Source organism: Petromyzon marinus, chromosome 33 (assembly GCF_048934315.1).
Source record: "Petromyzon marinus isolate PM22_M1 ecotype Great Lakes invasive population chromosome 33, UKy_Petmar_22M1.pri1.0, whole genome shotgun sequence".
NCBI lineage: Eukaryota > Metazoa > Chordata > Hyperoartia > Petromyzontiformes > Petromyzontidae > Petromyzon > Petromyzon marinus.
In genome coordinates this window covers 13,852,001-13,878,859 of record NC_133699.1, presented here as the reverse complement: position 1 = coordinate 13,878,859, position 26,859 = coordinate 13,852,001, and the positions used below count along the sequence as shown (strand labels likewise).

General features: G+C 45.2%; 1 protein-coding gene across 2 annotated transcripts; it reads left to right on the top strand.

Annotated features, from left to right (window-relative positions):
* Nucleotides 1–798: 798 nt before the first annotated feature.
* On the top strand, nucleotides 799–26,365 carry LOC116948500 (sister chromatid cohesion protein PDS5 homolog B-like). Of its 2 annotated transcripts, none has more exons than XM_032965229.2 (32): nucleotides 799–1,114; nucleotides 2,217–2,341; nucleotides 3,429–3,650; nucleotides 6,095–6,181; nucleotides 6,960–7,057; nucleotides 7,437–7,560; nucleotides 8,179–8,259; nucleotides 9,034–9,174; nucleotides 9,617–9,732; nucleotides 9,843–9,937; nucleotides 12,233–12,381; nucleotides 12,589–12,725; nucleotides 13,065–13,178; nucleotides 14,573–14,654; nucleotides 15,029–15,077; nucleotides 15,295–15,434; nucleotides 15,910–16,025; nucleotides 16,464–16,572; nucleotides 16,764–16,924; nucleotides 17,323–17,446; nucleotides 17,998–18,159; nucleotides 18,986–19,054; nucleotides 19,582–19,712; nucleotides 20,127–20,250; nucleotides 21,481–21,703; nucleotides 21,850–21,964; nucleotides 22,384–22,516; nucleotides 22,613–22,732; nucleotides 23,864–23,926; nucleotides 24,405–24,481; nucleotides 24,849–24,939; nucleotides 25,161–26,365. In XM_032965229.2, the coding sequence occupies exons 2-32, from the start codon at nucleotides 2,228–2,230 to the stop codon at nucleotides 25,386–25,388; spliced, it is 3,795 nt and encodes a 1,264-aa protein (XP_032821120.1). In that variant the 5' UTR covers nucleotides 799–1,114; nucleotides 2,217–2,227; the 3' UTR covers nucleotides 25,389–26,365. The 2 variants fall into 2 exon arrangements, with proteins under 2 accessions (XP_032821120.1, XP_075927677.1); XM_076071562.1 differs by lacking the exon at nucleotides 799–1,114 and adding an exon at nucleotides 1,142–1,333.
* Nucleotides 26,366–26,859: the final 494 nt, after the last annotated feature.

The window sequence follows — 26,859 nt, the reverse complement described above, 5'->3', positions numbered from 1 at the left end:
GGCTCCTGAAATAAATCTACACACGATGATAAGCCACTTCGTTGAGCTGTCATTTGTGGCCAGGTTGCTTCTGAAACACATTCCTGCGGAGGGAGCTGGTAGGAACGTTGGGTTGCTCGGTCAATGGCCAGGGTCAACGGCGGCACCACCACGTGGTGTATTTCGCAAATATGCCCGACTGTGAGGGCGGGCACAAGCCGGCGTGAGAAGGTTAAACGTTGAGTTTTATAAGGGCACCACGGGGTGACCAGCCCATCCCCACCCAGCCCCACCCCTCCCACCTCCCACCGAGCCCCACCTTCCCCACCCTCCCCACTCAGCCCCTCCCCACCCTTCCCACTCAGCCCCTCCCTTCCTCCCCACCCAGCCCCGCCCCACCCTCCCCACCCAGCACCTCCCCACCCAGCCCCTCCACTCTCCACCCAGCCCCTCCCCACCCTCCCCACCCAGCCCCACCCAGCCCCACCCCTCCTACCCCACTCAGCCCCACCCTCCCCACCCAGTCCCTCCCCACCCTCCCCACCCAGCCCCTCCCCACCCAGCCCCTCCCCTCCCCACCCAGTCCCTCCCCACCCTCCCCACCCAGCCCCTCCCCTCTCCACCCAGCCCCTCCCCACCCAGCCCCACCCAGCCCCACCCCTCCTACCCCACTCAGCCCCACCCTCCCCACCCAGCCCTCCCCACCCTCCCCACCCAGCCCCTCCCCACCCTCCCCTCTCCACCCAGCCCTCCCCCCATTTTTGGATGCACGACGGACGGACGGACACAATAATCCCCTGTGGGCTGGTGGTGTAACCAGGAGGTTCCTACCACTAAAATAGTACAGCTCAGTGGGTCTTACCTGGTAAAATAAAAATAGGTTAGTTCCCCCCCCCCCCACCAAGCATCGAATAAACCTGCTCTATTCGAGGAACGTCGCCTTAGTTAATTCTGATCAAACCCCGTTTGTAGTGCTGCTTGTTGCTGGACGTTTTGTAGCCCGTGCCCCAGCATGCGAGTGAGTGCGATGACGTCACGTTAACTTTTGGCGGGAAAACGACCGTTGGTGGAGGAGGGGGGGAGGGAACACACCTGGAGGTGACGTCACCAGTGTTAAAGCTTCCTCTCGCCTCAGGTGCATTGCTGTTCGTTAATGTGTTTGAATTAATACCACTCGTTACATTTATAAACGCAAGCACCGTGTTTAGCGTTCACAAATTGCTTTGGATTTGTTAAAATCACACGGTAGGGGTGTTGTTATATTTTTTTATGTGACACGAGTAGCTTTGAGTGAGGAAGCGTCCCATCTGGGAGTGTTACTCTACCACTAATTATAACTTGTGGCGCACGGCAGGTGCTATAAATGTATTACACTAACATTGTCGCGTTTATCATTCATTTCACTCACTTCATAGGTGCGTCGAGTACCTATTTGACACTCAAATTCGCAATTTCGTCGGCGTCGCTGGGTCTTGCAATCCAGAGTGTCGCCGTGTTGATCTCCGGGCGCGGCAGCTGAAACATTGTTCCGAGTTTTTTTCTTGAAACTTCTTTCGCACCGTACGTAGCCAACCGTGCTAATGGCAGGTGTGGAAGAGTAGACCAAAGTACCCCCCCCCCTCCCTGGACTCTTAAGAGAAGCTCTCTTGTGGGAGGGCCTTTGCACCAGCAGTTGCACTCTTTACCTGTAACATCATCATCATCAGCCACGGTCAATCGACTGCGATGTAGTAATAATAATGATAATCCACCTTCTCACGTGCAGGCGAGCAGATTTCATCGCTCCATCTCCTCAGTGGATGGGCCTCCATGTCCGCGTTGCATTTCATTCGTGTGCAAATCACACATTTAACTAAACTCACCCTCAGATATTTAAAATGAAACACACCGTAAACACGTACATTTTCATCGGAACCTGGGTTTAAAACGCACAACTCAAATTTACCTCGAATTGCTTTTCAAAATGTGTGAACTTAACGCCATAGTTCCCCCACATTCACCAACCCGCACTTACCGGCGTGGTGAAGTATGGTCGTGCACCGCCCACGACTTGGACATACATGAAAAAGAGCTTCGCAGCTCATCGGATTTCTCCAGGATAAATAAAGACTTCGATTCTGACCGCCCACGACCGCCCACGACCTGCACGCCGGGGTTGAGGCACTCGCACAGCAGACAAAAGGGTCGCCGGGGTGGTGGCGAGGTGCGCTAACCACTGCGCCACCGCTCCCCCACAGGATCAGCAGCCATGTCTGACCTCAGCTCGGATCTCAGTTATGCCGATGATACCATTGTGTACCCGGAGGGGCTGAAGGAGATATCTGAGCATCTCTCTAGTATAGAGCTCAACAGAAGACTCAAGGTATCTGTTGTCAAGACCCTCATCTATGTCCTCATCACATCCCATTCTCGACGACTGCGTCTCCCCACATCCCTTATGTCAGGGACCTCCTCTCTACTACATCCCTCATCTCTCCAAATCCCTCACCTACCCACATCTCTCACCTCCCAAAATCATTTACTTCACAATATTCACAACCGCACATCGCTCATATCCCTGTGTTCTATCTCTGCCATCTCATCTCACCCTACGTCCTCCACTCTCCATGTTGTTACTGTTGTCAACCTGCTGCTGTTCTGGCTCGTGGATATTATCGTGTGTGGTTGTTTTGGTTGTATGTTTTGCGGTTGTGTAGATGTTGGCATGATGATTGATATGTGTTGTTGCTATCTAAATGCTATTGATGTTATGGTTCTTATTGTTGTGTAGCTGCTGGCGCTGGCTGGTGGTTATGATCTAGCAAGTGGTGGTTTGATGTTGGTGTGGTTGTGTAAGCTGGTGGTTGCTGGATGTTGTGATCGTGTAGCTACTCGCGTACCAGCCGGTGGATGTTGTGGTTGTGAAGCTGGTGGGTATTGTGGTTGTGTATCTCGTGGCTGTTGTGGTTGTCCAGCTGATGGATGTTGTGGTTGTGAAACTGGTGGCTGTTGCGGTTGTGTATCTGGTGACTGTTGTGGTTGTGTAGCTGATTAATGTTCTGGTTGTCAAGCTGGTGGCTGTTGTGGTTGTCTAGCTGATGGATGTTGTGGTTGTGGAACTGGTGGCTGTTGTGGTTGTGTTGCTGATGGACGTTGTGGTTGTGTAGTTGATAAATGTTTTGTGAATCTGGTGGAGGTTGTGTTTTAGAGCTGGAAAATTGTTTCCCTCAACATTTAGAAACATGCTTTTATAGTACTTGGCTGATATAAATTCACACATGATAAGCCACTTCTTTGAACTATAATTTGTGGCCAGGTCACTTCTGAAAAAGAGTTGTAAAGCTCATTGGGGCTTATTAGGTAAAATAAAAGTAATTTATAGTTTAGCTTGAGATATTGTGGTTGTGTAGCTGCCAAACCACGCTTGGCTGGTGGATGTTGTGTAGCTGGTGGATGTTATGGTTGCGTAGCTACTGGCACGCAGGCTGATGGACCTGGAGCAGAACTCGCCGGGAGAGAGGAAGTGGTTGGCACCGCTCGCACGGCTCCTGGCCACAGCACCGTTCCTGCGCCACCCTGAGAGCGCAGTGCGCCGCCTCACGGCCTGCTGCCTCGCCAGCATGCTCCGCATCCTCGCTCCACATCACCCATACTCCTCATACTCGGCATCATCATCGCACGCTCACATCAAGGTGAGACACGTAACCACCCACACTTCACATCCTCACACTCGCACAAACACATCAGGTTGAGGTGTCAAGACTTACTGAGACTCACTGACACGCACTGAGACTCATCGCTCACCAACACACTCTACACCACCCATGCTTATCATAGGCCTCTTCCTCAGTGTGACATGCTCACATCAATTTGGGGTGCCACATACTCACCGACAATCCCACAGCATCACTACTTGACTTAACTCTCACTGAGACGGAGACGAAGACCGAGACGCACTGTCAAACACCGCTCATCAGCAGACTCCGCACACATACTCGCTCCCCACCAACCATATTTATCTTAAACCCTCCTTCATCGCATGCTCATATTAGGGTGAAACTCCCCCTTCACACATACGCCTCTTCACCCACTCAGACCAGGGTGGGTCAGATCTACTGAGATTAACCAAGAACTCATTCCTCCTCCTCTCACACTCACTTAGACTCGCTGAGAATAAGTGAAACACAATAAGACTCAATCACACTCACTTTACCTCAACATACTTTCTTAATGTATTTTTGTCCCTCTCTGAGTCTATGTTTAAGTGCGTCTAAATGTATCTTCCTGTGTGTCTGTTAATGGCTCTGGTTGTGTGTCTACCTGTTACTCTCAGTGTTTCTCTGTGTGTCTGTAATTACAAAATCTACATTTATCAATTCCTTGTATGCAAACTATCAATGCGCTTCGCTTTGTACATTATCGGCACCCCTCCCCTGAGGCAACCTGTTTGTTACATGGCCATGAGATAGCGCGTTTGCTACTTGTTGCAGAGGTTTACAATTCAAACCGCTCACGATCCTGGTTGATGCTGTGGATTTTGACTTAAAACTTTCGTGACTGCAGGAATTAATATTCTTTGGTTCTTTCAGTAAAGTCACGTAGATATAAAAATAATAATAAAAATAAAGTGAATAAAAATACAAATAATAAAAATAAAATCTAAATGATAACAAAAAGCACTAATGTAGACTGTAGCCTGGTTCTTAATCTGAGTGAGTGTACTGGCAGTCTATAATGTAGACTGTAGCCTGGTTATTAGTTTTGGTGAGTGTACTGGCAGTCTTTAATGTAGACTGTAGCCTGGTTCTTAACCTCGGTGAGTGTACTGGCAGTCTATAATGTAGATTGTAGCCTGGTTCTTAACCTCGGTGAGCGTACTGGCAGTCTATAATGTAGACTGTAGCCTGGTTATTAGATTTGGTGAGTGTACTGGCAGTCTATAATGTAGACTGTAGCCTGGTTTTTAAGCTTAGTGAGCGTATTGGCAGTCTATAATGTAGACTGTAGCCTGGTTTTTAAGCTTAGTGAGCGTATTGGCAGTCTATAATGTAGACTGTAGCAATGGTTATTAAACTGAGTGAGTGTACTGGCAGTCTATAGTGTAAACTGTAGCCTGGTTCTTAACCTGGGTGAGCGTACTGGCAGTCTATAATGTAGACTGTAGCCTGGTTTTTAAGCTTAGTGAGCGCATTGGCAGTCTATAATGTAGACTGTAGCCTGTGTTTTAAGCTTGGTGAGCATATTGGCAGTATATAATGTAGACTGTAGCAATGGTTATTAAACTGAGTGAGTGTACTGGCAGTCTATAATGTAGACTGTAGCCTGGTTCTTCACCTGAGTGAGCATACTGGCAGTCTATAATGTAGACTAATTATTTGGTTCTTTCGGTAAAGTCACGTAGATAGAACAATAATCATACAAATAAAGTGAATTAAACAAATATAAAATAAACAACGACGTTTCGATCGCAACACAAGCGGTCGTCATCAGGAAAAGGGGGGTTAGCCTCTCAAGGCAAACTGTTTATAAAGGTTTAAAATGGGCGTATCCCAAGTGTCAGCAGCATGGGAGGGGCAGCTAATGTTAGTGTGAGGCAGTAATGGGCAACGACGGCGCTGGTGGTGGGTTTCCACCATTTAAAGGGCTGCCAGGTATTCATTGCACCTCACTTTACACAATCACACTGTTGACGGTGGAGGTTGCTGCTAGAGGTAATGGTAGTAGTGGGTAATGATGGTACTGGTGGCGGGCTTCCACCAATCTAAGGGCTGCCAGGTCTAGAATGGAAACATTACAGCCAGTTATGACTTGAAATGGTTGATAACGTTCTTCCAGTGATTGCTGAGTTTGTACCAATCTTCTCGGTTGAAATTGTGTCTATGTCTGTATATATGGATGGCTTCATGAACGAATCTTTGTTGATAGCCAGTGCTGCATATACCTTGTGCTACACAGAGACAGCTGTTAATGGTAGTTTTCTCGGCAAAAACAAAAACTACAACTAGGCATTGATGGTTGACACAAGATGTAATATATGGTGCTTTGAGATACTTGAGCATTTAAGGACCAAATCTATCCATAGCCTTAATTCCTCTCCCTCTCTTCTTTCCTCCCCACCCCTGTCTGTTTACTCCAGGAAATCTTCATGTTCTTCACAGAGCAGCTACAAGGCCTGGCTGACCCAACTGGATATCAGTACAGACAGTGCTACTACCTGCTGGAGGTGATGATGAGTAGCAAAAAAAACTAGAGGAGGTGGTCAGGTGACTCAGAGTTCAGAGTGCTAAGCCATCACTGCTGAGATGCTGGGATCAAATCTGAGATTCAACTGTCTGGGATTAAACTGGGTTCTTGATTGTAGTGAGTTGATACGCTCAGCCCAGTCACCATTATCTTATAGAGACCCATAGACTCTAATATAGACCCACATACTTGTATAGAGACCCATAGAATCACATAGAGACTCATCAACTTACACAAACTTACTTGCAATTGAAACGGGTTTTCAAGTGTACCAGCCCGTTCAGCAATAAAAAGCAATCAATTTGGATACATTTCAGCAACGAGAATAAAAATACTGGTTTGACCAAGTATGTGACGCACATTACTCTCATGCGGAGGAATGGGTAAGAAAGTGCCGCCCTCTACAGTGTGGACCACAGGTCGCTTGAAGGGATTTCAGAGGAGATCTCAGAAGAGTGTTGGGGTGAATGACTGAAGTTAGAAAGCTAGGAGGTAAACGATTAAGAGGGCAAGGGAGTGGGTTAGTGAGAGGATGAGTAAGTGGGCAGAGTATTAGTAATTGGGTGAATGAGAGAACAGATGAGTGAATGAGGGCATTAGCAAGTGAAATAAGGAGAGGTGAGAGAATGAAGTGATTGTGTGAGTGATTGGTGAGCCAATGAGAGACGAGTGAAGCTAGCGTGTGAGTGAGTGAGGAGGTGAGTAACTAAGCAACTATAGTGAGTGAACGAGTATCTGTACATGTGTGGTGTGTGCAGAGCGTCACCCTCGTAGAGTCATACGTGCTCTGCCTGCAGCTGGAAGACTGCAACGAGGTGTTCACTCATCTCTTCAGGACTCTATTCTCTGTCGTTAGGTGCGGCTTAGACAGACCTATAGATTCACCTTATTTAAGGGTGGGTGGCGGCATATCAAACCTTGGTGGGCGGTATTAATACACACTGTTTGGCACACTAAACAAATGTTAATGCTAACTATGCAATTTGCTTTTATCTCACTTGCATTCTAATCTAATTCTTACCTCCTGTGTATGAGGATAGGTTGGTACACCCATTGCTTAATTGTGATATTTTTTGTACAAACATTATGCCAACTAAAATAATTCACCAGGGGGGCTGAGTCTTGCTACCAGCAATGAAAATGCTGCTAATACTGCTGATGCTGTTGATGATGCCATTGGTGCTGCTGTTAGTGCTGCTGATGATTCCGGTGTTGCCGGTGCTGCGGTGTTTCAGGCGGGACAGCATGGGGAATGTGCACCGGCACAGTGTGACACTCATGAGCACCATCATAATGGAAGCCAAGGGCGTCAGCGCCGCAGTCCTTGACTCTATCCTATTCAACCTAATCAGAAGCGAGGTGTCCCATTCACAGCAGTGCTCTATAAACATCTCAGTGCTTACAGATCTCCACAAAGACACACATAGTGTATAGTAACTAAAACAAAGTGCACACCAAAACAATCACTACACAGTACATACCAACATAATCATCATTATCATCAGAATCGTTACGGTCATCAGGATCATCAGTATTATCAATATTATTATGGTCATGCATATCATCATCAACATCGTCATCATTACAATATTGTAATTTTCATGATCATGATGGTTATCATCATAATCACCATTATTATGATCATCATCGTAATCATAATCATGGTCATCAGGCTCATCAGCATCACACTCATAATGATGGTCATATTCTTCACAATCATTACTGTCATAATCATGCTCATCGTGATTATCATAATTAGAATTCACGTAAACAACATTATAACCATTAATCATAATCATAAACAATAATTATCCTGATCATTAATCAATGACGATGATCAGGATCACATTTCTCACCTTCATTTTTCCACCCTGAGGCAATGGCAGATATTCCACATTCCTATGGTAAAAAATCAGTTCATCTGCAGCACAGCACATTGTAATACCGCCATGGTGGCGATGGGGCTTTTGTGTTTAGGATTTTGATGAGCGATCCTATAGCCTGGCCAAGGATCTTCTTAAGAAGACAACCGAGGTCATAGAGCCGTCCATCACAAACGTATGTCTACATTTACCGACATACACTTTATTTTCGCTTTGCTACTGTAGTCATCATTATGACAGAAATTTGATTGTCGTTCTTCTGTTGCCTCCGCACCTGTGTTACTGTTGCCATGACAGACGAAACTCCAGACACTTTATCGTTACTACAGACCCTGATCTTAACTCTTGTCTCCTTCACGTCTCTGTTCTACTAGCATGGTCATTGTTACAGCCACTATATTGTCATTGTTTTGCTTTCTTGTCTCTGTTATTGCTACTATTTATAACGTCCTCGTGTGCCATACTAGCCTTTATAGGTGATCGCTAACAGCACTTGCTTCAACAGTCTGTTTAGGCTATATGGTGTATCTTTGTCACAAACGATACTATAGACATGAGTTCAGTACTACAGACACTCCCATCATTGCTTTGTCTCCTCCGTGTATCTCTGTTACTACTATCACAATCATTACAACAGATGACTATCATGGTAATTCAGTCTGTTATCTTTGTCTGCTATTGCTACGATAATCATCACCTCATCTCTCGGCTACTGCTACTATCAGGGTTGTGACTGAGGATGCCGTCTCATCATTGATGTGTTGTCTACTACTATCACGATCATGCTACTATGTATGTATGTTTAACTTTTTTTGCACCGTATGGAGCCAACTGTGCTGATCACAGGTGCAGGAGAGGGACAACAAGCGTAACACAAAAATAAGTTACGTCTATTTCCCTCTGTATTTCTACGTCTCTCTATATTTCTCTCTGTCTGTCTCTCTCTCAGCTCTTCAATCAGGTGGTTATTCTGGGTAGGGAGGAGGTGAGTGACCTCTCCACACATATGGGCGAGCTTCTCCTGGAACTCTACGCTATCGACGCCTCACTGCTGCTCTCCACCCTGCCTCAGCTCGAGGGGATGCTTACGGTCGCCGCCCATACTACACCACACCGGCTTTCAGCTGTTACATTCTCTATTGTTCCCTCGCCATTACAATGATTGAGCTATATGAAACTCTACTCCGTGAGAATCTATGGTTCTTTGTGACGGGATATGCATATAGACCCATATTTGCATAATATTCCATAAGTCTACGAAGACGAGTACACTTACATCGAGATCCATAGACCTACATAAAGCCAGTTAGACTAACATAGACCCATAAACTCTTCTATTAAGTTTATCGGTCTCAAGGTCTTCGTATTTTACGCATCCATGTCTACGAGTTCCTTGTCTTAGAGGTTCTTGTCTAAGTGTTCTTATCTCAGGAGACTGTGCAAATTCCTTGTTTCCAGTCCTGTCTTTATCTTCTTTGCTGGCTGTGTCTCTGTGTCTTCTGTCTTTGTCTCCCATCTGTCCTTTTCCACAGAGTGAAGATGCCTCTGTGCGTCTCGCCACCGTCTCCCTCCTAGCCAAAATGTTTGGCGCCGCTGGATCGGAGCTGGCTTTGAAAAACTCAAGGCTTTGGTGCTGTTTTGTGAGACGGTGAGAACACCATCATTGTGAGGAAATAGTATTTTGACCCCCATAGAATTTTAACCCTGGTGTAAAAGTGTGATCACTGTAGAATTCTGCGTGTGTTTGTGTCTGGACAGCTTCAAGGATGTGAGTGCACCCGTGAGGCTGCGGTGTGTGAAGTTTGCTGCTCGCTGCCTTAAGAACAACCCAGGGCTTGCCAAGGACCTGTGCGGTCAGTTGCTGCCATTTAGATGGAATATTTACGTTATGTACTGGGGTAAATGTCTTTGTGCTTACAGTAGTGATGTCACCTGATGTCATGTGACACCATTTTTTGGCGAGAAAAATGAGGAAGAGACATCACTTCTGGTTTTCTGATGGATTCGGAATTATTATTTTTCAGATTGTCTGAAATGTTATATCTAGGCTCTATTTTCAAAACATTCAGACATCCTAATATTGGGAGCATATCCCTAGTGTGTGAATATGTTTGTACAGTGAGGGAAAAAAGTATTTGATCCCCTGCTGATTTTGTACGTTCGCCCACTGACAAATAAATGATCAGTCTATAATTTTAATGGTAGGTTTATTTGAACAGTGAGAGACAGCATAACAACAACAAGATCCAGAAATACGCATGTCAAAAATGTTATAAATTGATTTGCATTTTAATGAGGGAAAGAAGTATTTGACCCTTCTGCAAAACATGACTTAGTACTTGGTGGCAAAACCCTTGTTGGCAATCACAGAGGTCAGACGTTTCTTGTAGTTGGCCACCAGGTTTGCACACATCTCAGGAGGGATTTTGTCCCACTCCTCTTTGCAGGTCTTCTCCAAGTCATTAAGGTTTCGAGGCTGACGTTTGGCAACTCGAACCTTCAGCTCCCTCCACAGATTTTCTATGGGATTAAGGTCTGGAGACTGGCTAGGCCACTCCAGGACCTTAATGTGCTTCTTCTTGAGCCACTCCTTTGTTGCCTTGGCCGTGTGTTTTGGGTCACTGTCATGCTGGAATACCCATCCACGACCCATTTTCAATGCCCTGGCTGAGGGAAGGAGGTTCTCACCCAAGATCTGACGGAACATGGCCCCGTCCATCGTCCCTTTGATGTGGAGGAAGTTGTCCTGTCCCCCGAGCAGAAAAATACCCCCAAAGCATAATGTTTCCACCTCCATGTTTGACGGTGGGGATGGTGTTCTTGGGGTCATAGGCAGCATTCCTCCTCCTCCAAACACAGCGAATTGAGTTGATGCCAAAGAGCTCCATTTTTTGGTCTCAACTGACCACAATACTTTCACCCATTTGTCCTCTGAATCATTCAGATGTCCATTGGCAGACTTCATACGGTATATGTACTTTCTTGAGCAGGGGGGCCTTGCGGGCGCTGGAGGATTTCAGTCCTTCACGGCGTAGTGTCTTACCAATTGTTTTCTTGGTGACTATGGTCCCAGCTGCCTTGAGATAATTGACAAGATCCTCCCGTGTAGGTCTGGGCTGATTCCTCACCGTCCTCATGATCATTGCAACTCCACGAGGTGAGATCTTGCATGGAGCCCCAGGCTGAGGGAGATTGATAGTTATTTTGTGTTTCTTCCATTTGCGAATAATCGCACCAACTGTTGTCACCGTCTCACCAAGCTGCTTGGCAATGGTCTTGTAGCCCATTCCAGCCTTGTGTAGGTCTACAATCTTGTCCCTGACATCCTTGGAGAGCTCTTTGGTCTTGGCCATGGTGGAGAGTTTGGAATCTGATTGATTGATTCCTTCTGTGGATAGGTGCCTTTTATACAGGTAACAAGCTGATATTAGGAGCACTCCCTTCAAGAGTGTGCTCCTAATCTCAGCTCGTTACCTGTATAAAAGACACCTGGGAGCCAGAAATCTTTCTGATTGATAGGGGGTCAAATACTTACTTCCCTCATTAAAATGAAAATCAATTTATAACATTTTTGAAATGTGTTTTTCTGGATTTTGTTGTTGTTATTCTGTCTCTCACTGTTCAAATAAACCTACCATTAAAATTATAGACTCATCATTTCTTTGTCAGTGGGAAAACGTACAAAATCAGCAGGGGATCAAATACTTTTTTCCCTCACTGTATATATGTATGTATATGTGTGTGTATATGTGAGCCCGAGGAGCCCGAGGAGCTCACATATGCATAGGCGCTCGCTATCAGCACTTGCCTCAAGAGTCTGTTGAGGTTATATGAGGGATCTTTGTTTTGTCTTTGCCCCAAGGAACAGTATTGTCGTGCTCATGACTAATAACGGCGAATATTTGAACCAGTAATTTACCTTCCCTAAGTCAACTTATTCTTAAAATAAATACCTGGTGTGGTATGTAAACATTAGCACTGGAGAGACAAAAGTGGCCAGGCGTCGTTTTGGCCACCCACCTCCTCGTGTGCCGTCCCATCCTTCATAGGTGCTCACTAACAGCACTTTTCCCGCCAGCCGACTAAAAGCTCATACGGGCGATGTGTATGTACTTGTATATATGCATGTGCAATATTTATGCGGACAGACGCGCTGGAGGGCCGATCCCGTGACCCTGAGGAGGCGGTGCACTTTGAGCTGGTCTGCTGCGTGTCCTCCGCCTTGAAGCTGGAGCCATCCCTGCTGCACTTGGATGCACTTCCCCGCATACTTCGCTCTGCTACGGCTGACAAACGCGTGTGCTAACCATCGCACCACGGCGGCAACCTACCCAGATAGACCTGGCTGAAATGAATCCCTGGTTGAGATGGAAATGCTGCTGTTGAAAGTGTTGGCTATGGTGGTGGTGATTTTGGTGGTGGTGCGTTGATGATTCATGATGGTGGCGGTCTTGACAATGATTATGGGTGTGCCGATGGTGGTGTTACCACGTGTTTTGTGCAGGTGAGTGTTCGTAGTGAAGCGACACGTGGCCTCGCCAACTTGTACTACCACCAGTGCCAGCGCGGGGACAAGGACATTGTCTCCTGGATCCCTTCGGTGCTGCTACATTGCTACTACCGCAACCGTCTAGAGGACAGGTGAGCAGCAACATTTACCGATCCGTACTGCTCTTCTGATCATGGGGCAACCACAGGCGATTAAACGGTTAATGATTAAATTACACTGCATCCCATGTCCGCCCTCTGCAGTATTTATGCATGGTTTAACTGTCATGTTCTATAGATTTTCACAAATCTAACCGTTTCACATACAGTAATGTGTTTTTATTCTTGTGTACATTAACTTGCTTATGAAGTACTTTTAAATATTTGTTTCCCCGTCTTTAAAGCAGTTTTTACTATATTTGTCTAGAAACCTATTTGAGCATGATGTAACTTTTGCCATGATTAAATATTGATCTTGATATTTATTCCCAGGATATTGGTAGAGCGAATTTTCACACAGTATCTGGTCCCATACTGTCTGGAGGCACAAGAGAGAATGAACCAGCTCCTGCACCTGTACTCCTCTCTCCCACCCAGCGCCTGCAAGTGAGATGGGCCCTAATGTCTGAAACACGATACCTGTTGGTTCCCAATTTTCGTCTTAATCCTATCATGTTGCAAAGGCTAAAATGCCATTTTTTTCAGATAATGCAATCAAGTGGATTTGCAACTACTGTACTTATCTGACTGATTTCCAATTGTCAATAACACATTAACTGACGGGACCCGCATTCCTAAGGGAATCCCTCACGGCTCTTTGATTGGCATTATCCTTTCTCTTTATGTAAACAATATAGGCATCTCTATATATGTCTGTATATTTCCTTCTGAGGTTGTTTTTTGCATGTCAATCAAAAAACGGCAATTTTGTCCTCCGAGCAAAACATTTGCCAAATTTAATGTCTTGTTCCTGGCATTTCTCCCACTAATGTGAACCTTCTGCTCTTCTTTCTCAACTATTTCTTCTCCTGGGCCATCATCTCCATGTCCACTCCACAGTGCTTCATGTCCAGATTAAATAACACCCCAATTTGGTTACTTTACCCGAATTTTATCCTGATTGTGCTCTTTGCATTGTGTTTTGAGATGAAGAAAGCATTTGGAACTCTCGTAGAGCAGTGTAACCCCTCGTGCTAGAGAACAGCTGACAGAAGCAGATCACTTCAAGTGACCTCTGAGATCACTTCAAGTGACCTGTGAGATCACTTCAAGTGACCTGTGAGATCACTTCAAGTGACCTCTGAGATCACTTCAAGTGACCTCTGAGATCACTTCAAGTGACCTGTGAGATCACTTCAAGTGACCTCTGAGATCACTTCAAGTGACCTCTGAGATCACTTCAAGTGACCTCTGAGATCACTTCAAGTGACCTCTGAGATCACTTCAAGTGACCTCTGAGATCACTTCAAGTGACCTCTGAGATCACTTCAAGTGACCTCTGAGATCACTTCAAGTGACCTCTGAGATCACTTCAAGTGACCTCTGAGATCACTTCAAGTGACCTCTGAGATCACTTCAAGTGACCTCTGAGATCACTTCAAGTGACCTCTGAGATCACTTCAAGTGACCTCTGAGATCACTTCAAGTGACCTCTGAGATCACTTCAAGTGACCTCTGAGATCACTTCAAGTGACCTCTGAGATCACTTCAAGTGACCTCTGATCCATACAGTAGAGGGCAGTACTTTCTCACCCACTCTTCAACGGAAAATAGAATTGTGTACTGCATACTACTGGGACATTTTATGCTACGTATAGGCTATTTACACGTTGTACACTAATTTTATTTTGTATGTTAATTACAAATGATATACAAACTTGTATTATTTGCCAATTTTTGCCGATTACTGAATGTAAGAATTGTAAATGGTTTGCTAATTGCACGTGAACTGTACGCTGTATGCTAGTTATCCAATTGTAAGGCCCCTCTGTGTGTCCCAGGGCTGTAAATGAGATGTGGAAGAGTCAGAGCTCACTGAGAGCTCAGCTCCGGGCTCTGTTGAAGCTTATTATCAAGTCCAGGGTGAGTGAAGCTTCTTACTGACTTGAGTTTCAGTTCACAAACCAGGGTTGGACTGTGGGGCAGGGATGACGAGAGATTCAAATGGACTGGAACACAGTATAGCCGGGAACACATTACAGACTGGAGCACAGTACAGAGATGATGGGTTTTCTGACTGGCAACATAATAGACTGCAGGGTACTACAGACTTGAGATAATTAAATATGAATATTTAGTCCACAGAGTAGAGACTGGAGGGCAGTACAGACGACAGGTCAACACTATACCTTACTCTTTACTTTGCCCTATAGCACCTATATCAGAGTATACATTGGAGGTCATGTTAACAGTGGCCGTTCACAGCTCAACACTAATGGCTACTGCTGTTGTCTCAGACAAGTACTTTGGACAAGGAGATCTTGGAAGCAGAAACGGCCATTGCAGGTGTGTTTGCTCATCTATCATTTTCCCCTCCACATCTTCATCGTGGAATAATCATAACTGATCATGATGATGCATGGAATTATAGATTTAAACTAATTTTTGTGTTTAGATTGTTGTCCTTCCCCCGCACCTCCGATATTTATCACGGTTGGCTACGTACAGTGCGGAAGAAGTTCAGCATACATCGATTAATTGTTTCACTCATGTACGTGGCTAGTTTGCCTCCCAGACCACGGGACCCCAGAGAAATCTTTGCGAGGATTCACCAGCCTGCTGCGCTCTGACACGGAGATGAGGAAGCTGGTGGCAGTCATTGTGGACCCAGAGTGCTGCTGTAAAACAGCAGCACGTTGCCTGGTGAGCCATGGTGTTTATATCTGATGTAAATAGGTAACGGTGCAGCCCGACAATTGCTTGCTTACGCAATTTCTGGAGAAAGGCCCTACACTAGAGGAGGCACGAGAGAATCCACACTAGTGGATATTTGGCCTAATTCTTCATGCTGGCCAAATGTCTAAGAAAAGTGGGAGTACCCATGCTTCACCTCATCACACATGATCTACTGATTTACTATATTGCTGCATGAACAGAGGGAGAGTGATTTAAGAAGCTCTGAGGCTGGTGATGTGTTCACCTTGTGCTGCACGTGGACAGCTGTCACGGGGGAGGGCGTCTCGTTGGTTATACTGCCACAGGGCAGTGCAATAGAGTGCATCTTATAATCTGGTAGGTGTGTGACCAGCGTTGTAACCTCAATGAGCACAGGTTTTGAGTGCATCTTATTTTCTGGAGCATCTTATAATCTGGTGAATACAGTATTGGATTTTCACAGAGGGAAGCACAACAGAGGCTGGAGATGGTGAGAGCGGTGACCAAGCCTATGGTTGGCTCTGTGATGAAACTGCTGGGACGTGTGGCCCCACTGATCATCGATGCAGAGGCTGTGGAGTGAGACAAACACGGCTTTCAACACACAGTACATGTCAATTCACTGCTAGATGAGGGCCTCGCAACATCATCACCATCTCTCTATCTCATGTATAGCCTTTTTGTACAATCCAGTGGTGAATGAGGGCCTCATTATGTCATGATGGTCATGGAGGTTATTTGACCGTACTTCATAGTGCAGGTTGTTCAGATGGCAGTACAGCAAAATCATTTGTTGTACTGTATTTCTCTTCCCCTACGTCTATGCTTTTGCCTTTACAACTTACACTGAGCAGCTTGATGAAGTATGGTCCAATAATCTTCCACAACCCGCAAGATATGGAGATGTCCTAAGTCTACAGTAGATTGACAAAAGCGTTATACATGCACATCCATGTGTATTACTGTGGTAAGGAGGTTATTGGACTGTAACTCCCCCCCCACCACCTACTGTCACAGGGTGCTGGTGAAGAGTGTGGAGCCTGTGAGCTCTGCGATGGAGCAAGAAGGGGGTGTCTTGCTGGCACCCATCTTGCAGGATGCTAGACCAGCATTTGAGCTACTCAGAGTGAGCGAGATCGGACTGCTATCAATCCAATACCTTAACACGTACAATATTTAAACAAGGAAGAAAAGTCATGCAAATACACGTCAATGCTGTAACACTTTCCAATGTATTTTTGTCCATGAAAGTATGGAAAAAATCTCGGAACGTGACACGAGCCTCTCCGTGCATGTGTGTGTGACGCTGTGGGGCAGGTGCTGTCCTTCGTGCACACCGATGCATTCCTCTCTCCCTGTGTGCTGGAGCCTGTGCTGCTGTGTGTGGGAGTGAAGTACGCGGAGATCTGTTCATCCGCTCTGCACATTCTGCGCAACACAGCCCCAGGAATGCTCGCACAACGTGTGGAGACACCCAAGTGAGACGCAACCTTAATATGGCTTTATGAGCCCTAGACAACAAGCAACCCTAACAATCGTAAACATTTATCAGTCTGACTCTATGAGCCTTGAACTTTAGGATTGTTATGCTTCATCGCTAAAGATGTCTTAGTCTGGCTGTCTGAGTCTCAGACATTATCAATGAATGCTAAGAATGTACAATATGTCAGTTTGGCATGAGTCTTGTAATTTAATAACATTTAAAAGCTAATTAGTACACATCATGCCCATATCGCTCTCGCCACATGAAAAATGTAAGAATATTTTTACACATCCCAATGGCTACACAGCCTTTTGGGATTTAACTTTTATACCAGCATTGGTTCAAGACAAGAAAACTCGAGAGCGGTGCGAAGTTGACTGTTGTGTGTGGCAGGGAGCTAGTACCCATGCTGCTGTCTGTGTGTCGCCACGGTGCATCCGGCCTAGTCAAGCACGCCCTGCACTGCCTGCGTGGTGCCATCCCTGATTGGCAGCGCCACTTTGCTCACGTGTTCAAGGTGATCTATTTAACTTTTTTCTTCTTTGAAGCAAAAAAAGACACTTGCATTGGGGATGGCTGCTTAGATATCTTCATATCTCATTTTACTACATCTTTCCATTTCTCCCTTAGGCTCTCTCTTTCTACCCTGTTTGTTTCAAACACATGCTCAAACCAAGTCGCATCACCATTACCTTCTGGAGAACATTAATAACCACTGATGAGGCTATATCTTTTTAATTGTTATTCCTCCTTTCCATTGGAGATAGGCCAAAATCCACATGAGTATTTCTGACTGTCTTTTCAAGCACTTTTTCTCTTCTTCCTTTTTTTATCTCTTTCCACAGTGTTATTCCGATTGCACCATTGGCGTAACGTCATTCAATGAATAATCCATTTGGAACTCTCATAGAGCAGAGCAACCCCTGTTTTGGAGATCGAACCGTAGAAGCAGATATCACAAGAGCTACCTCTGGAGTGCTTTCAAGTGAAGTAACCTTGGTTAAATGTCATTAATGAGTGCACTTAAACTACATCCTAAACAAGCCACCAAATTGTCTCTCTCTCCAGCATGCGAGCAGTAAGCTGGTAGCTGACACTGCTCCAGAAAAGCTTCTGGGGCCGCTGGCCTGCGTCAGTGTTGTGGCCCTGCTGGCGCCAGATGAATTCTCCAACTCTGTCACCCCCCTGGTCGATGACTTCATTGTTGCGGAGCTGCTGATGGGAAGCAGGGTGAGGCTCATATCTCATTAACAACATCGACAATGGAGCTGGGACGATGAGTTAACTAAGTCGATTCATTGGCTAAAAATGTTAAGCGTGGTGGATTACTTGGGCCTCTTTATAAACAGAAGCCACCCCACATTCTGCTTCGAGAAGGTGTGAAAACCCCTATAAGCCACACCCAGGGTGACTTTGCTGCTGATGTCAATGGCAACACCAAAGCCTCATCCATAACCTCCCATTCAGCAGCACATGTGGGAAAAGAAGTGATACTTTTATTTTCCCCTAACTATTTGAATATAAACTACTGAGATGAGTAAAACAATTAGTAATAGGTAATCGACTACTTACATAATAAGGTAGCCCAGCTATAGTTGCCAACTTAAATATATTGTTGCTAGATCTAGTAACTTTTGGGGTTTTCATGGCATCTGAGCAGCGTGGAAGAATAGCCAAAAATACACCGTAGCGGGGCTCTCTAGAGCTCCTTCTAGTTAATACCCTTCCTCCAGGAGTGGCATAAGCAAGATATTTCAGATTTGCATCTTTCCTTTGTTTTACCATTTAAACATTGTCCATTGCCATTTTTTAGATCACTTTAGAAGGTCTGTCTAGCTGGTTATTGATGTACATTGGGCGACTTTCCTCTGTAAGGAGTTGATAACGCTGCTTATTGATGTGGTGTGTAAACATTAACAATGGGAAGACAAAGACGACCAGGAATGGTGCTAGCCACACGACTCTGTCGTGTCATTCTGGTCAAAATAGATCGCTAACAACAGTTATTGTAGCAGCCTGTGTAGGCCATACAAGAGCTCTTTGTCTTTTGTGTCAGTTTCCAGAAATTAAAACACCAGCATTGTGGATTGACAAGGATGAAGTGTCTCCTGAAACAACTGCTAAGGTATGAATAAATACCATCCCTTCTTTACTTCCTGAGTCCTGGGGCCGAAGTACAGAACATTCTCTTAAGATTTCTTATAAGTCAGGCAGGCTACAATTGTAGTTTGTAAGATAAAACAGACCAAATACAATTGATGGGTGGAGAGGGAGCATGGATGGCTGGGAGAAAGGCATTCCAGACTATGGGGGCAGTAAAGGAGAATGAGTGATGTCTCACTGAGTAAATGTTGACTGGAGTCGTGGACAGGAAGTAGAGAGGTAGGAGAGTGTGTAGAGAGGAGTTGAGTAAGATGAAGTGGAGAGGTAGTCAGGTATGTCCATGGAGGAACTTTTTAAGATATTTAATACAATTATTTTCATTTATCCGGGATTCGATTGGGAGCCAGTGGAAGGATTTGAGTATTGGGGTGATGTGGTGTCATTTATGCGTGTAGGTTAGGAGTCTGACAGCAGCATTTTGGATCATCTTAAGATTTGTAGCGACTTAATTGACACGTAGGTTTGTCACACTCGACCCCATTGTCTCAGATGCAGGGCATAAAACTACTGGTGAGGTGGCTGCTGGGAGCAAAGGATTCCTCTCTCGTCCCCTCTACCTTGAACCTGCTCTGCAGAATCCTGGTTGCAGAAGGAGACCTATCGGGGCACGGCAGCATCAGGTGGATCCACTCATAGTCGTTGACTCTTTGTTAACATGTTATTACCCGGGAAAGTCTCACTGAATATCAAGACCCTTTTTCAGGTGGTCCTGTCAAGGCTTCTTAGTAGAGGGTGATGGTTGCTATGTTTCCCAATGAGGTAATTTGTAATTACATTTTCAAATCTAGCTAATTTGGACCACGTCAATGGCCTACTTTGCAAATGACATCATGGAACTTTTAACATCAACTGTGAAGCAGATGGTGCCCATTTAACACTTAAAACACCCGCAGTAATAACCAGGGCAGTTTACTGGATTCGAACAAGTGGATGATGTGCTACTGGTCTTTGGAATATGTCGCTGGCGCTTTGATAAATATTTTGGGCACCTATTTTTTGTTTTTACAAAATTGACACTGGTGTTGTCCCCTCAGTGAGGCGAGTAAATCTCACCTGCGTTTGGCAGCTGCGATAGCAATGCTGAAGCTGGCTCAGGAGCCCAGCTACCGAGATGTCTTCTCCCAACGCCACTTCCAGCTTTGCGTGCTCGTCATCAATGTGAGGACCGACACACAGCCCACCCCTAACCTATACACTATCAGGCATCACCTTCATCACACCACCCATCACCAACACCACAGCACCCATCACCTTTCAATCTCTCCAACTTCACAATAACATTCACTTCAAGGGTTTGCAGAGTTCAAGGTTTGCAGAGTACCTTGGTCTCGGAAAAAACAATATCGTGCGAGCCCACTGCGTTCTAACAATGATCAGCCATGGCAGAGATTTGTCCATGAAGCCATCCAGATATATAAACACAGAGACAATTTCAACCGAGAAGATGGGTATAAGCTGAGCAATCATTGGAAGGACGTTATTAACCAAGCAAAGTCGTAACTTGCTGTGGTGCTTCCATCCTTTCTGCCGTTTGGCTGTTATGAGTTGCATTGCCCTGTTGGGTGCCTCTGCATTAACGGGCTGGGGTCACTAACATGGCCACCTCTTGCTCCCTTAGCCTCGATGTATCGATGGTTCTGGCTGCGTGATGGTCCGTGTGTCTCACTGGTGTGACCACCGTTGCGGTGATTCTCTTGCGTTGACGCGCTTGCCTCTCTCAGCGCAGTTGGCAGCGCCGCAGCTTGTGTTACACATAGACATGACATTAACTTGCTAATCTCCCTGCCTAATCTCTCTCATTAACACTGCTGCTGTGCGCATATGCGGGAACGATACTCTTATGCGGCGACAGAAGCTCATTTCATGCTAATCTCTCTCCCTAATCTCTCTCTCCTTAATCTCCCCCATTAACACAACTGACGTGCTTGCGTGCGGGGATGGAATTCCTTTCCAGCTCGGACCCCGCCTGCTTGCCCTTGGCCACATATATAACCTCTTGTTGTAACAGCCCTCTCGCTGTGTTCTTCCTGGTTCAGCAGTTCCACTGCTGGATTATTTTTTTCCGCCTGAGGACGTGTTGCGATCGAAACGTCGTGATATATCATTTTTTATTTTATTTTTCTATGTGACTTTACCCAAAGAACCCAAAGAGTATGGATACCTGCAGTCACGAAAGCTTCAAATCAAGATTCAAGGGTACTATACATAGACAGGCTTGTAGCAGTCCATAACAAGCAAAGGTTTGAAAATCATTGGCCTAGATATCTGGTGAGCTGCTTGTACTCTCCCCTCTCTCTCCCTCTCTTTCCCCTCACTCTCTCCCTTATTCTTTCTTTTTGCTCTCTCTTTCTCCCTCTCTTTATTTCCCCATATCCTCCCCTCATGCAGGACCAGTGTTTCCAGGTGCGCGAGCGTTTTGCAGTGAAGCTGCACAAATTTCTGACTCGGCTGTGGCTGCCGCTGAAGTTTGTGTCGGCGTTTGCGCTATGCGCACGCGACCCTATGCCTGAACGCCGTCTCCACGCGCACCACTGCCTTCTGCACAACGTCGCAGTGCGCCGCCAGCTGTGGCACCAGCGCATTAGTGCTACGAGTAGCACCACACTCACGGGTATGTGCATGGCTGTGTTCATCTCAAAATTTACTCCGCATCTCCACAGATCTAGAACTGGAAATCAAAACTTAACAGCATTCTGTAAAATGTGCGACCATTGTATCTGCCTCTCCCCTCTCTCTCATTCCTTCATGTCCCCACAGATGTGGATCATACCCTGCTGCCTGAGAACATGCTTCCCTTCACCGTGCACCTCCTGGCTCATGACCCTGACTTTAGAGACCCTGACAGTGTCAACCAGCTGCTCGATATCCACGAGTGAGAATGGGCGGCACAGGTGGAAGAGAGGATAGAGAGAAGGCCCCACTTTCTCACTGCTTGTCGTGTCAGTTCTACTGACTCTGATAGCACCGCCCTAAAATGAAATTTAACACATACGCTTCACGACTAGTGTGCTGAAGTAGTAACTCATTGGTTTGTTTTGTTTACGTAATAAACCTTACTAATTGGCTGTGTCGGGTGGTTGTGGGCTAACAACACATATTTATGCGATGTAACCCAAAATAACTCTTATTATAACTAAAAGGAAATGTTTAGAACAATTGCCCTGAGCAATTTAATCAGTACATTTTCTCGGTGGATACACTCAGTTGTGAAACCCATCTTTCGCTGTCATTATTCACGACCGCCAGCCATCATCTCTTCTAGTTGTCTCAGCCTCTGTCTCCTTATTCCAGGTGTGTGCATCTGGTACTGGATGTGCTACTGGACTCGGATGAGAACAATAGTCACGCATACATGTGGAGGATGTTGGCGTTAATCAAGCAGACTCATGATCTCCACCACCCAAACAGTGTCAAGCTCAACCAGGTGACTCATCGAGACCGATACATAAAGATCAACAGGCTCACATGGAAATGCATAGACTCACATGGGTGGTGGGTTTGTTATGTGTGTTGTATGTAGAAGCTGTACAGCATATGTGATATTGTACTGGAGTTTATTGAAGCTAGGAGCACCACGTACAAGTTGGAACCCACATTCAAACCACTGCTGCCAGCCGGGCTCTTCACAGCACCCGACAAGGTGGGTGTGCAACTATCATCATAGTCGTTGTCATCAATTAACACCTGTCTCCATCATTGTCATCATCCTCTTCATCATACTACTATAAAAAAAAATATTATATGCCTCGAGTTTCCTGAGTGGCTACTCGCTGGGCTCTTCCCCACCCCAATGATAATCTATTGTTAGTGGCTGTTAGCCGTTGCCACCAAAACAGTGAGAACGTTTGTAAGACATTTAATAGATTGCGACACCAAAGAGGTGGGAGTAACGAATATAGAAGACTGACACGACTCATTTAAAATTGCTCTAACCTTTCAATTTGTCCTATTAATGTAATTCCCTACCTAAATATTCGTTATTACCATGAGAATATAAAAAAACGCAATAGATATTGGCATACTTTGACGTAAAAATGCGGATTATTTTAGTGCTCCAGGCACAGTATTGTGAGAATATGAAAAACACAGGTATCCCTTCGATTCCATTGCATAGTAAAGAGTTCTCTATTAGCCATAAATAATATATATCGTCATCATCAATAAATGTGATCCTTTCATCATCAATCACAACCCATGCTATCCGGGTGGCTCAGAGGTCAAAGTGCTGAGCTGGCACCACTGAAGTTCTGGGTTCGAATCCGCGTTTCAGCCGTCTGTGATTAAAACAGATTCTCACGTGTAGTGACTTGATGGTCTCAGCCTGGTCACCAATGACTGCACACTTGCACAAGAACTGATCTCATTGCTCTGTCAAAAGCATGTATAAGCAGACCTCCGATCGGCACCCCCACATATATAGAAACTAATGTTTTAGTCCATCAGCCTATTGGCTTTCCAGACTTAATATTAACCAAGCACCATTTGTTCAACAAGCAACCTCTGGACTGGTTTTGACCTGGGTTTCACCAGTAGTCAGGTATGTTATGGCAAGGCTGCTTTGTTACCAAACGTTATTGGCAAGAGTACTGCATCTAAACTATGGGGCTCTGTTCAATGCAACAAAGCAATATTGAATTGTTAGTGGATTACATTTGAGTGCTTCAGTCGACTTTATTAAAAGAATGAATAAAGGTAATCTACAGACCTAGACATGACTAACGTAAGTCTAAAATGAAACATCATTCAATTATGCTGCTATGTTGTTTTGCAGAGCTTTTCCAACACAAAGAGATACCTTCCCGAAGGCTTCAAGCCATCTCAGTTCAGCACTAAGGTACCCAACTGTTCTACTTCATATAACTCTATTGATGATGATGATGATGTGGCTGAAAGCAGAACTCTGGGCAGTGACATGGCTGAGTGGTAACTCGTTTTGCTGCTTGTTGTAGAGATTTGCGGTTCGAACCAACTGGCTGCACTGGTTAATACAGGCGTATTAAACCATAATTCACACGCAGCCTGCATCACACCGGATGTCAAATTTGTGATGTTATTCAAATCAGAGCAGGCAATGTGTGCCAGTGTCATTGTAAAACTTGGCTAAATGTAAACAAAAAAAATACTCGCATATTTAATTATGGCCTGTTATCCTACGGGCTAAAGATAAATCCACATTGTCTTGCTTTATACATAAAAAAAATCCACATTGCATTGTGTTAGATGCTATATATATAAAAAAAAAACTTGGTATTATATTGCATTGTATGGATGAATCGATGTATGAACCTGGTGTGTGTGTGTGGGGCGTACAGGCTGTGAGGAGTCTGGCCACACAGAGCCCCAACCTTATGGGAAAGAGGATTCTGACAATCTCTGCTGCCCATAGTCTGTGAGTCCCAGCCATTGCCCCATGGTTTCTACTGCAGGTCTCATGTGTGGCCTGCCCTGTCCTACTGGGCCACATCACTCCAATCCTCACATCTCAAAAATAAAACCACATCACTCAAGTCCTCAAATCTGTCCACTGAATCACAGTCCAGTCTTAAGTTAACCACAATGTTGCCTTCACCGTCTTCAAAACGTGGAAAATATTGATTTTTTTTCCTTCAGTTGATGATGAAAGCTCTTGGACCAATGTAAATCCAATCACAATTAGCACTACATTTATGAGAGAGGTTAGCAGTTGACTTACGACTTATGATGGCTTACCGTCTGCTCACTAAACGCCGCTCTGTTGCATGTCGCTTTGCTCATAGGAAGTCAGATGTACACAGAGTGCAAGAAGATGAGATCCCGGATGATGGGAACCAGAAGGAATATTCAGGAAGAACATCATCATCCAAAAAGGTATGGCAGCTGAGATGGCCAGAGATCAGAGATGCTGAGCCAGAACCAATGAGTTCCTGGGTTCGTATTTGGGTTTCAGCCACTCAAACGTGATTAAACTGGTTTCTCAAGTGTGTATCTTTCACTTTATCAAGACATGATGCTGATAATAATATAATCGGGATAAAATTTAGAGTTAAAATGGCAGAAATTATTCTAAAAATAAACTCCCCTGTCCTCAGTCCACGGAATCTGGCGAAACGCTGAAGAGGAAACGACAGTCCAAGACGCCAGAGCCCAGCGGGGCCAAGGGAAAGGCAGTGGAGAAATCGGAACGCCAGGTCGGGGCCAAAAGGCGAGCACGAACCAATGGAACCACCAAAGCGGAGGAACAAGAGCAGGCAGAGCAACGTCGCCAGACACAACGCCGTAAGCAACGTGCGGCACGGGGAAAGGGGAAACGGCCGTGATAATGCAGTTGTGCTCGTGGCCCCCTTTAAAGGTGCAAAGGACAATGCTGGTAATGATGACGGTGATGACATTTTTAAGGTTTGGTGGAAGGACAAGGCTGACTCGATCAGAGGGGCTGACTCAGTCATACATTGCGAGTTCAAATGCAAGTCTGTGGGTTGGCTTCAGCCGTGTCAGCAGTAACATGAGCATCTTTGGGAGCATCACCGCCATCTGTATCAGCATTAGCACCTGCAGTAGCAGATATAGCATCAACATCATCATTAGTACCACCATCAGCATCAGTAACAGCAGAAAATAAATGAGTATCAGTATTCTCAGCAACAGCATTAGGTGCAGCAATAGCATAATCAGTAGTAGCAGTAGCACCACCACCATCAGTATCAACAGCAAGATTAAAAGCAGAAAATCTGCATCACAGCAGCAATAGCATCAGCAGCAATAACACCAAAATATGATTCAGGAGCCTCAGCAAATCCATCATCATTGTCATCGTCCTCATCCCTTCTTTGTGCTCAATAAAATGAGTGGCACCTCTCTTTGTAGGGCAGTTAACATTTATTTTGTGTTTAATCTTGCCACTGAAGTGTGTACATTGCACTGTTGCGCATTTAAGAAGACGGAGGCTTTACTTAATTGGTTATTATTATATTTAAACTTTGGCTTTAGATCTTCCCTTGGTTGCCGACCTCTGGGTGCCACTTCAATGCCTGTCTCAGTGACCTGTCCTTCACCCCGCACATGTGCCCCACCCATCACTACCCCTTCTTTATGGTTACATCTACAACATCTTCCTACCACGTTCTATTTCCAACCTTCAAATTGCCTACTGTGTTTTTCTCCATACTACACACGTTTCCCACCCATCAGTCTTCTGAATTCAATGTAGGTATTTAGAGTTGGTAAAGAAATGGATTAAAGTAAATATTAACACCGTCAGGATGCAGTTCTGGAATAAAGTGTAAGGAATTGAGAATCGATGTGTGTGTTGCTAAATCAGTGATCATCACAGGGTCTCTCCGTATTCACAGCGATCAGCTACACAGTCATTACAACCCTGGTAAGGGGAAGACTGCCCATCGTCATTGTAATGATCGGTGCCCATCGTTACCTTCGTTAAAAATGCACAAATAAGTGCATGTCTATGACAAGGATCATAAACTTAGGTACTGAGAAATAAAATGCCATACTAAAAAATCTGAAGTGTGCAAAGAAGTAAATCACGACGTTTCGGGCGCAACACAAGTGTCCATCATCAGGTGGGAAAGTGACGGACACTTGTGTTGTGCCCGAAACGTCGTGATTTATTTTATTTGATACCGACGTGACTTTACCGAAAGAACCAAAGAGTATGGATTCCTGCAGTCACGAAAGCTTCAAATCAAGATTGTGCAAAGAAGTATTGAGAGACCCATGTTCATAATTAAGTTGCAAAATAGGAAAACAAGCACATGGATCAGGAAACATGCA

Coding starts and splice junctions, on each gene's coding strand:
- LOC116948500 (XM_032965229.2), top strand. CDS start 2,228: ATGTCTGACCTCAGCTCGGATCTCAGTTATGCCGATGATACCATTGTG. Junction 13,179..14,572: donor CTCCCACCCAGCGCCTGCAA/GTGAGATGGGCC, acceptor TGTGTGTCCCAG/GGCTGTAAATGAGATGTGGA. Junction 19,055..19,581: donor CTCCTGAAACAACTGCTAAG/GTATGAATAAAT, acceptor CCATTGTCTCAG/ATGCAGGGCATAAAACTACT.